Source organism: Xenia sp. Carnegie-2017, unplaced genomic scaffold (genome assembly GCF_021976095.1).
Source record: "Xenia sp. Carnegie-2017 unplaced genomic scaffold, XeniaSp_v1 HiC_scaffold_20, whole genome shotgun sequence".
Lineage (NCBI taxonomy): Eukaryota > Metazoa > Cnidaria > Anthozoa > Malacalcyonacea > Xeniidae > Xenia > Xenia sp. Carnegie-2017.
In genome coordinates, this window is record NW_025813483.1 from 10,193,383 (window position 1) to 10,205,052 (window position 11,670).

General features: G+C 34.5%; 3 protein-coding genes across 3 annotated transcripts; all 3 read right to left on the reverse strand.

Moving 5' to 3' along the window:
- Positions 1–94: 94 nt before the first annotated feature.
- On the reverse strand, positions 95–1,636 carry LOC124441658 (ras-related protein Rab-30-like). Its single transcript, XM_046992124.1, has 4 exons — positions 1,299–1,636; positions 672–832; positions 525–583; positions 95–425 (listed from the first exon to the last, which is right to left on the reverse strand). Exons 1-4 carry the CDS (start codon positions 1,497–1,499, stop codon positions 217–219), a joined length of 630 nt encoding a protein of 209 aa, XP_046848080.1. The 5' UTR covers positions 1,500–1,636; the 3' UTR covers positions 95–216.
- Positions 1,637–1,949: 313 nt separating this feature from the next.
- Positions 1,950–5,006, reverse strand: LOC124441659 (glutathione S-transferase 1-like). The gene is made up of 6 exons (XM_046992125.1): positions 4,862–5,006; positions 3,293–3,391; positions 3,059–3,157; positions 2,741–2,856; positions 2,562–2,666; positions 1,950–2,240 (listed from the first exon to the last, which is right to left on the reverse strand). Exons 1-6 carry the CDS (start codon positions 5,004–5,006, stop codon positions 2,004–2,006), a joined length of 801 nt encoding a protein of 266 aa, XP_046848081.1. The 3' UTR covers positions 1,950–2,003.
- A 645-nt stretch (positions 5,007–5,651) lies between these two features.
- LOC124441661 (GTP-binding protein YPTC5-like) lies at positions 5,652–10,300 on the reverse strand. Its single transcript, XM_046992126.1, has 5 exons — positions 10,269–10,300; positions 10,038–10,136; positions 9,726–9,839; positions 5,888–5,931; positions 5,652–5,786 (listed from the first exon to the last, which is right to left on the reverse strand). Exons 1-5 carry the CDS (start codon positions 10,294–10,296, stop codon positions 5,652–5,654), a joined length of 420 nt encoding a protein of 139 aa, XP_046848082.1. The 5' UTR covers positions 10,297–10,300.
- Between the last annotated feature and the right edge of the window lie 1,370 nt (positions 10,301–11,670).

An 11,670-nucleotide genomic window follows, 5' to 3' on the forward strand; every position in this document is an offset into this window, starting at 1 on the left:
GCATGCCACTGATAATAAAAAATTTATGTTGTAATATTTTGTCTAATTACTTTCTTGCTATATTATTATGAAGAGATGAGTAAATTCTTGTGCATTTGTCCAAAAAAATACCAACCTTTTCTTTCTTCAAAGAAAACATTGAGAAACTTATTCTGGCATATTTTCCAAACAGCGTTTGAAACCATGCTATTACCAGTACTACAAAGCTCAACATATTTATTGATAATTGCAACAATTGTAATAGTTTGTACTGGAGTTGTCAGGAACGTTGTGCATGAACAAGCTGTCTGGACCAGAGTCTAAGCTCTGCAACTGATTGACATTCTCAATTAAAATCATTGCCATTTCTTTAAACAGATGTTGGACATTAGTACCGTCCTTTGCACTGGTTTCCAATGCATAAATGCCTTTAAGATCAGCAAACTCCTATGATAAAAGCTAATTTTAGCTTAGATTGCTTTTTTAATATCAAAACAAATGCCACAATAAATGAACAAAATTACCTTAAACTCTTAGCTATCTACCTCCGCGTTTTGTCTCTAGATCACTTTTATTCCCAATAAGAGCAATATAAGCCGAGCTTCTAAAAAGCCAACAAAATTTCAAAATGGGTGGCTGTCAACTTCTAAGTAAAACACACCAGTCAAAGAAATCAAACAACTTGCCCATACCCAACAACCTTTCTAAATGCATCAATCCAATAATCTTTTGCTTCATTAAAAGATCTTGCAAATGTCAAATCAAACACAATTATGGCCGCATCAGCCTTTCTATAAAATTGACTAGTCAAAGATTTAAACCTCTCTTCTCCAGCAGTGTCCCACAGCGTTAACTATGTGTACAAATGGAAAGAGATATAAAAATTTACACAACATACAGGGAGAAATGTGCAGAAGTATAAATCTACAGTTGAGTATGCCAACACAAACAAACTTTGCTGTTATCATCAACACCAAAATCAACCACATTGACTAATATTAAAGATCAGACATAACTCAGCACCTAAATATCGATGGTCTGTCTGACTGGCCTATCACAAAATCAGTCTGGAAAATATGTTGCTTTTTGACAAGATCTCTGTTGTGCACGATAAAATTATTGGTGTGCTGGTGTGAAAATCAAATTTCATTGTGCACTCACATAAGCAATCCAAAATATAATGATCATTATTATAGGGAAAACATCTCCAGTGCGCAAAAAAACATTTCCAGATATATTAGACTTTAAAAAGCTTAACTATGAGATCTAATCTTGATTGGTCGTTTTTAATTTTATTATAAGTATTCCACGACTAATACCTGAACCATGTCCTTGCCAGTGTTGATGGTGTGAGTTAAAAAATCTACTCCGATAGTATTAGAAGCATCGCCTTCGAACTTGTCAAACTTGAGTCGTTTTAAAAGGCTGGTCTTGCCCACACCTTCTGAACCCAAAACTACTACCTTAAATGAATATCTCGGTGCGTCTTCCCATCTACATTGGGCTTTAGGGTAGTCCATCAATAATCACAATGATAATATACATGTGTTGCAAAATGAAGTTTCGGCATATTCATATTCGCTTACAACAAACGTTTACAAAATGTCAAACAGTGGAATAGCTGAGCATCTTATTTTTAAGATCGGAAAGCCTCGCGACACAACGGAGCACCTCTGAAAATGACGTAACTCATGGGGATTGATTGGAATAACTGGGAAAAATAATTGAAAATTAAAGTTCACGAAAAGTTTACAAATCTATGAACTTTGTTTACAATGATGTTGATGGTTTCGTTGAATGAAAGGCATATGGCCATGTGCACTGTCAAACTTACTCTGTGTGATCTCTCTTACAATTTCTTCATTTGATATAAAACCTATCTTATTGATACAACTCAATGAAATCGAAAATTGGAAACTTGCAGTTTAAATAAATTTTGCATTAATATTATAATTGACAAGAACACAAAATAAAGATATAAACAACTTGACGTGTTGCTCATAGAAAATTTATTCAATGGATAATTAATTCAATGGATAATCAAAATAAATTTTTGAGGAAGCTACCAAGTTCTCTTTGCAAAAGAAGGAAAATTTAACATCATGGTCGTTTCCCATCCATTCATCAACTCCAGGATTGTAACGAACTTCTTTGTAAAGTTCCTTTAAACAAGGAAAATTATCCAAAATGGGTGGGATATCCTTTGTATCTGAGAAAAGCAAATCCATACTGGCAAAGAAATTGATATCTGCATAGGTCAGCTAAAAAAAGAAATTGATATCTGCATGGGTCAGCTAAAAGAAAGAAATTGATATCTGCATAGGTCAGCTAAAAGAAAGAAATTAATATCTGCATAGGTCAACTAAAACAAAAGAAATTGATATATGCATAGGTCAGCTAAAAGAAAGAAATTGATATCTGCATAGGTCAGCTAAAAGAAAGAAATTGTATTGAATGTGGTTGTGAGAAATATTAAAGTATGGTTTCATTTCCATATTTAGGGGTAAACATGGCTGCATTGGGATCAACAATAACACAGTCCAGCACAAAATATGGTGCCATTATGCCGAAACTGTAAATACCTTATCAGTAACAAAATATTTCCCACTGGAAGACTTGACAATTTTCTCCAACAAATTCAATGCACTTGGTAGAGTCTCTTCATAAAATTCTTTGGTCATCTTTTTCTACAATACGAACATTTTAATAAATAATGAAATCATTCAATGTCCTTTCTAAGGCCATTTTACGGTAAATTTACCTTAAGTTCTTCATCTTTTTCGATATACCATTTATAGGCCTTTTCCAAGATATCGGTCAATGCATCGCCAATCATATCAGCTTTTGCAATATCAAAACTGTTGGTAGGTGCAAATCCTGGACATAAAGAGAACCACAAAATTTAGACATGTTGGATTCTACATTTTATAGTAATACGTGTTTACAAAGTTACATAAAGGGAGCAATCCCAAAAAAGAACTGTTAAACATTTTGGCATCTCAACACACATGAAAAGCTGTTTTCAACACACTTTCGTGTTGAACTAATTTTGAATAAAAAAATTAACATATAAACAAACCTATTTCCCTGCCAAGGTACCTGATGATCGTGGATGACTGTGCTAAAATTTTATCATCAACCTCGAGAATGGGAAGTTGATTGAAAGGAAGCTTGCCACCTTAATTTTGATAATAAAATTTAGAAGTAATTCAAATTCATATAATCTCACAATCTAGAACTGATAATCAAGTATTCTCAAATTCTGATACGAATGTAATCAAAGGCAAAACGGGGCGATTTTCATAAACCTTACTGGCTTTTAGTTGTTGAAACTCCTCCTTTTCAAGTCTACAATCTTCATATTTTACACCAGCAGCTGCAAAGAGCAGGCGAATTTCTGCACGTCCTTCGTCTTGAAATATATAAGTTTGTATTGAGGCATTATAACGCTTGTAGCTTCTACGTTCAATTGCTGTAACTAACAGTTGAGAGCGATTCCACTAAATACCGCAAGAAGTGACCGTGACCTTCTGACTAAACCGAGAGCGTGGTTTAATCTCTGAGAAAGTGGCAAAAGCAAATACAAAGATCTTTGAAAGTCGATTTCCTATTTATCGCATTCTTTGATTGGAACCTTTCTCCACATAATAATTAAACGCTCCCCCATAACGGCTGGTGCCCACAATAGCATTAATTATATTTAAACGCATGCCTCCGGGAGATTGAGGATTAAGTGTCCCGAAACCGAGAGAGGTTTAGTAAAGTCCGAGGGCACAGCCGAGCCCCAAGGACTTTAACTAAACCTCTCGAGGAATTCTCAATATAAATATTAGAGCCCAAAAATAATTTTAAACATAGTATAAACAATTTGGTTTTATGAAATTTATTAAAAGAGTGACGTTTCGTCTTTGCTCAAGACATCTTCAGACTAATTGGGAAGTTAACAAGAATATAGATATATATAGAGCTATTTACATAGTTTGAGGCATCAGGTTACTGTGAATGTCTAAGTGTGATGTGATGTGATGTATTGTGTGATGTAAGTGTGATGTATTGTTAGGGTGAGGTGTTGAGACTAGAAAAGCTTAAGAGGTCTAGAGGTTTAGCATTTAGTCTAATCGTCCCTGATTAGCATTTAGTCTAAAGCTTAAGAGGTCTAGAGGATTAGCATTCAGTCTAATCGTTCCTGATGAATATATTGATGACTTATGGGGATATTTTAATCTAAACGTCCCTAATGAATTTCTTGATGACGGAAATACGTCAGTAAACGCCCCTGTGACGACTAAAGACCCGAGGCAACCATGTTAACCATGTAACAAACGTGCAACTGGTGTAACCACCTTATTTATGTTACCGGGCTCTCTGGGGCGATTTTGGATTTTCTTAGTGAGGGTTACTCAGCACAATGAGAGTTACTGTCAATGGTTACTATGCTGATTTTTTATGCTTTAAAACAGTTCTTTTAGAAGAATTGGGATAGAGTTCTGGTTTTAAACAGTTCTTTTACAGTTCACTGTACATGTATGGGGTGCCCAATGTTTTTTATTATTTAACTTTTTCCATGTCGAATTAGTCCTATTTCGAGATCAGTGATCCATTGTTATGACCGTGTAATATAAGATATATATATGGTTATGACATTAAATGCTAAATTCATGTAATATATATGAACCAAAACAGCAATTTACAAATAGTCACGTCCGTTTTGTAAAGCTCACTCACACTCACTAAAAGCTCAGTCACACTCACGCTCACTAAAAGCTCACTCACACTCACTAAAAGCTCAGTCACACTCATGCTCACTAAAAGCTCACTCACACTCACTAAAAGCTCACTCACACTCACACTCACACTCACACTCACTAAAAGCTCAGCTCACTCACGCTCACTAAAAGCTCACTCACACTCACTCTCACAATCACTAAAAGCTCGCTCACACTCATGCTCACTAAAAGCTCACTCACACTCACGCTCACTGAGGGGGACATAAAAACTGCGCTCTCTCTAATCAAAGGCAAAGTCATTTCTACATGGACGGCAAGAGTTTTACAAAAATATTTTAAAGTAATCAATGGGTAGAGTAAAAATGCATTGTTCGGATATTTATGAGATGAGTTTGAGTGAGTGAGCTTTTAGAATACCGACTTAGAGTCTCCGAACATTCAAAATCTTCTCAGTTGGCGTAATGACTTGAAAAGTGAAGAAAACCTCGATTAAAGAAAGATAGAAACTTAATTATACCTTCAAAATAGCATTAGCAGAGTACCCACAAGGTTCAAAGATTACATCATCAATCATTGTGCCAGTAATGAGGTCATTTATACCAACAGATGTTGGACATTAGTACCGATCCTTTACTGGTTTCCAATGCATAAATGCCTTTAAGATCAGCAAACTCCTATGATAAAGCTAATTTTAGCTTAGATTGCTTTTTAATATCAAAACAAATGCCACAATAAATGAACAAAATTACCTTAAACTCTTAAGCTATCTACCTCACGTTTGTCTCTAGATCACTTTTATTTCCAATAAGAGCAATATAAGCCGAGCTTCTAAAAGGCCAACAAAATGTCAAAATGGATGGCTGTCAACTTCTAAGTAAAAACACACCAGTTAAAGAAATTAAAGAACTTGCTTAGCATACCCAACAACCTTTCTAAATGCATCAATCAATAATCTTTTGCTTCATTGAAAGATCTTGCAAATGTCAAATCAAACACAATTATGGCCGCATCAGCTTTTCTATAAAATTGACTAGTCAAAGATTTAAACCTCTCTTCTCCAGCAGTGTCCCACAGCGTTAACTATGTATACAAATGGAAAGAGATATAAAAATTTACACAACATACAGGGAATAATGTGCAGAAGTATAAATCTACAGTTGAGTATGCCAACACAAACAAACTTTGCTGTTATCATCAACACCAAAATCAGCCACATTGATTAATACTAAAGATCACACATAACTGAGCACATAAATATTGATGGTCTGTCTGACTGGCCTATAACAAAATCAGTCTGGAAAATATGTTGTTTTTCGACAAGATCTCTGTTGTGCACGATAAAATTAATGGTGTGCTGGTGTGAAAATCAAATTTCATTGTGTACTCACATAAGCAATCCAAAATATAATGATCATACTTTCCAGACAAAATAGACTTTAAAAAGCTTAACTATGAGATCTAATCTTGATTGGTCGTTCTTAATTTTATTATAAGTATTCCACGACTAATACCTGCACCATGTCCTTGTCAGTGTTGATGGTGTGAGTTAAAAAATCTGCTCCGATAGTATTAGAAGCAGCGCCTTCGAACTTGTCAAACTTGAGTCGTTTTAAAAGGCTGGTCTTGCCCGCCTTTTGAACCCAAAACTACTACCTTAAATGAATATCTCGGTGCGTCTTCCATCTACATTGGGCTTTAGGGTAGTCCATCAATAAGCACAATGATATTATACATGTGTTGCAAAATGAAGTTTCGGCATATTCATATTCGCTTACAACAAACGTTTACAAAATGTCAATCAGTAGAAAGCTAAGTATCTTATTTTTTAAGATCGGAAAGCTCGCGAAACAGCGGAGCAACTCTGAAAATCAGGGGCGGATCTAGAGTATGTCAAATCCGTCGCGCGACTGATGTTTGAAATTCAAAATTACCTATTCATATTAATTAAAATCATTAATTATTCTTACTTTATTATCGCATTTACTTCGTGATAAAATCCAGCTTTATTTATTATTGAAAACTAATGACTAATGCAATGAATATCTCCTTGGTAACCAGATCAGTTGAATTTTAATTGACCTGGAATAACCATTGAGTTCTATAATAGAACTCAATCTGTTATTGAGTTATAGAGCTCAATGGGAATAACCGACTGATAAGCGGAGTGTGACTGGTTCGACTTATAAAGGAGTCTATGAACGCCAGAAACGCTATTTTATTGGTCAATGGCCAAATCAGTGGACAGTCTGGAATAATCTCGACCGATAATTGGGGTGGCCGGACCTATAAGGGAGTCAATTGCTATCTTACAATTGGTTCATTTGAATTTTTGTCTTACTGTGATTGGTTTGACCGATTTCGACTGATAGCCAACTGAACTAAAATGCTGTCTGAATTGAATGTTTGATCGTTTCATAGTAATTTTATAAGCATGATAGAAACTAAACTACAATCAGATGGAATTTATAAATCTTTACAAATTCATATATTGACATGAATGCTGCTTTCCAAACTGGGAATTTTTTCAAGAGGTGAAAAATTTATGGATGAATTGTAAATGCTTGGCAAAGACGATCTCGCGAGCGACATTTCAGTCATTGATGTTCAAAAGAAAGCCAACATTGTTTTGAGTTTTATCAGCAGAAATTTACATCCAAAATCGTAAGTAAAGGACAAGTGAAGTGTATGCATGAATGCAATATATCAAAGTCAATTTATGCGAGTGTGTGATGCGATTTATGTTAATATGGCGTATGGTAAGCAGATTGATGCTTCTAAAATTGTTGTTGCCGAAGGACTTTTAGCTATGATTTCTTTAATGCTTGGTGAATCGTGGCCGTTATATGGCAGCGAAATCCTACATTTCTGCAAATATATTTCAATGGACAAAAAATCTGTAGCCATAAGGTGCCATACTATTATTTACTTTATCATAAACAAATGTTTGGGGCTTTTCAGTTTATGATCATTGATCATTCAATCATTGGACAGTTATACTACATATTGTTTAAGATTTGAGAAAACTAACATTGATTACATGAGAAGCTGTTTACTATAACCTGTGATTTTGAGTCTTATGATCCATGAAGCTTTTTATTTTGACAATTTGACTGGAATGGTATTAAACCTGAGTATTTCACATACATGAAATGTTGTCCCATGTCACATATCGTCCCCTTTTCTAACTGAACACCTCATGTAGAGATGTAAAGGTGTGTTAATCTAACTCATACCAGATTGTTGCCATAAATTCCAAAGGGCTATTGATGTATGAAAAGCATTTTCTATAAAGTAAAAATGTCTTCCTATGTATGCAGATAAACCTTGAAATTTGGCAAAACAGCAAAATTTTCATGATCACTAGGTAATTTTTCTGATGATCATTATAATTTCTAAACTAAATTATTTTAGTTTTACATTTAAACAAGCTTTGATCATATGAAAAGATATTTATCATAACCAGTAAGCATGACACATAAACCATTTTTAACATTCATGTAATTATATAATTAAAGACATGTTGGTTACATTCTGTTTGTATTTGATAATACAATGCTACTAGTGATTGCTATATAGCACACCTTGCAGAAGATAATAGTCTAGTGAAATGCCTAATAAACATTTATGGCATTAAGCTAACCTAACTGCAAATTTTCACTCTGATAATTTTTGCTTAATCTTTGGCAGAAAAAATTTTGAGTTTTTCTCAAAGGGTGAATTTGCTGGCACTGATGTGGAGATGGGTAAAGAGTTACAATAAACTTGCATGGTTTGAAGTCTGAGCTTTCTATATCTATGAACTGTCACTTGTAGTACCAAATTTCTAACAACTTATTACATAGAGGTTTGAATGGGGTCTCTAGGGGGTCTATGCCTGACAACTTGGTAGAAATTTTAAAGAGATATATCTGTTTTGAATAGCATTATTGTAAAATAAATTTACGTTCCTAGACATGCTAATGAGCCATATATTTGGCATGATAATGAGCCTAAATATTTGGCAAAACATTCAAGTATTGTTCACTTTATTTTTTTTGAAAAAACGTAAGAAAAATGTGTTGTTTTTACGCAAAACGATGCCCACAAAATACATTTGTATTGCTCTAAAACGCTGAAAATGGCATTTTCAAGACTCTGAAATTCAAAATTTCTCAGGGGAGAATGCCTCAGACCCCCCCAGGTGCGGAGCGCCTCCGACGTTTTATGACTGATGTTTGAAAAATCCTAGATCCGCCCCTGCGCATTCAGACATCGAATTCGAATTATCTGAGCACTGATTTGAGGCCATACTTTCCGGAAAACTTGTTTTTTAATATTATATTGAAAATACTGTCATTATTTGTTTTTAAGACAAGAAAAACGACAACAATCTCTATAATATAATATTATATTGACGGAAACAGACGTGTTCAACTATCTACGTCGTCCAAGTATCAATATGGCGTCGTAAAAAATTCGCAAATAGTACCCGACTTTGGAGGCAAAATTAAGGAACTTATATTTATCTGTTTAAAGTCCAGCGACATGTCATAGTTCTTCGAATAATCCAAATTTTCAATTAAGCTCATAAAAAGGGGCTAAAATTTGTAATATAAGCACTTTAAACAAGGATAATTATCGAAAATGGGTGGGATATCTTTGTATCTGGGAAAAGCAAATCCATACTGGCAAAAAATTGATATCTGCATAGGTCAGCTAAAAGAAATTGCATTGAATGTGTTGTGAGGAATATTAAAGTATGGTTTCATTTCCATATTTAGGACTAAACATGGCTGCATTAGGATCAACAATGACACAGTCCAGTACAAAATATGGTGCCATCTTGCCGAAACTGTAAGTACCTTATCAGTAACAAAATATTTCCACTGAAGACTTGACAATTTTCTCCAACAAATTCAATGCATTTGGTAGAGTCTCTTCATAAAATTCTTTGGTCATCTTTTTCTACAATACGAACACTTAAGTAAATAATGAAATCATTCAATGTCTTTTCTAAGGCCATTTTATGGTAAATTTTACCCTTAAGTTCTTCATCTTCGAGATACGCTTTATGGGCCTTTTGCAAGGTATCGGTCAATGCATCGCCAATCATATCAGCTTTTGCAATATCAAAACTGTTGATAGGTGCAAATCCTAGACATAAAGAGAACCACAAAATTTAGACATATTGGATTCTACATTTTATAGTAATACATGTTTACAAAGTTACATTAAGGGAGCAAACCAAAAAGAACAGTTAAACATTTTGGCATCTCAACTCATGGCTGTTTTCAACACACTTTCGTGTTGAAGTAATTTTGAATAAAAAATCAACATATAAACAAAACAAACCTGTTTCCCTGCCAAGGTACCTGATGATCGTGGGTGTCTGCGCTAAAATTTTATCATCAACCTCGAGAATGGGAAGTTGATTGAAAGGAAGCTTGCCACCTTCATTGATAGTAAAATTTAGAAGTAATTCAAATTCATATAATCTCACAATCTAGAACTGATAATCAAGTATTCTAAAATTCTGATACGAATGTAATCAAAGGCAAAACGGGCGATTTTCATAAACCTTACTGGCTTTTAGTTGTCGAAACTCCTCCATTTCAAGTCTAAATCTTCATATTTCACACCAGCAGCTGAAAGAGCAGGCGAATGGCTTCTGCACGTCCCTCGTCTTGAAATATATAAGTTTGTATTGAGGCATTATAACGCTTGTAGCCTATACGTTTAATCGCTGTAACTAACTGTTGAGAGCGATCCCACTAAATATCGCAAGAAGTGACCGTGACCTGACTAAACCAGAGCGTGGTTTGGTTTAAACTTTGAGTGGCAAAAGCAAATACAAAGTTCTTTGAAAGTTAATTTCCTGTTGATCGCATTTTCGATTAGAACCTTTCTCCACGAAATAATAAAACGCTCGCCCACAACGTCTGGTACCCACAATAGCATTAATTGCTGCCACGCATCAGCGCACAATCACAATAAAGTAGAACCTTTCGGAACTTCTGTAAGTTTCTATTTGATATTAAATGTCTGGAATCCAAAAGATGCGGCCTAAACAACGTACTACAGTAGATACTAAAATCGAGTGATCACCGACATCAATTATACATATCTCGTTTGGCGAAAACACATGAAACGGATTCACCGTGCCGTATTTAGCCAGCTCGGTTCACATTTTTATCTTGCGCTCTATTGTCACGGTGAGAAAAATGTTGTGTAAGCATGTATTTATTTTCGTTCGAGCTTTTATTACTTGAAATATCGGTGTGGATTTAACAAAACGTCAAAAATAATTTAAACGCATGGTGCGAGTTTAACAATGAAATATGAATTATGAATAAGATGAAACGTTTGCTCCTTGCGATAACTATACATCATTTTATCGCAGTCGCAGAGAATTATCGGAAATGAGGTTGTATCAAAATGTTATAAAGGAAATAATGGAAACAAAACTACAGTTTTATAATATTGTCCGTTTCTACGTTTGTAAACATGCGTTCTATTGATCGGTTGAGTAAACAAAGTATCATACTTTATAATAAAATAGAGGCTTTGTCGTGGTGACAAATCTGAAATAGTTCTAAAGATAGCAAAATAACATAGTGAATGGTAAAAGTAATATAATAAGTTGATAGTTCTTAAAAGAACTGTTTTAGTAAAGAACACTAAACCAATAGTTCTAAATTAAAGACACGATGCATTTTGGCAGACTATCCCTCAGGTGTCAACGTCTGCTAAATGAGGTACAATCTACCGATATTTATAATATCGAAGAGTGCGCGTCATCCCCAAGGGGAGATGACGCTCAAAACAGGATAAATTAAAACATAATCCTTTGGTCGGCAGAGGACGGGATTGGTTAACTTAATTAAAACAGCATAAATTAACTTTTCTAAGTAATTCAGAAACTAAATTACGTTTCGTAACGTGATTGTAATTAAGTTAACAATCATCCTCTGCCGACAAGAATTAT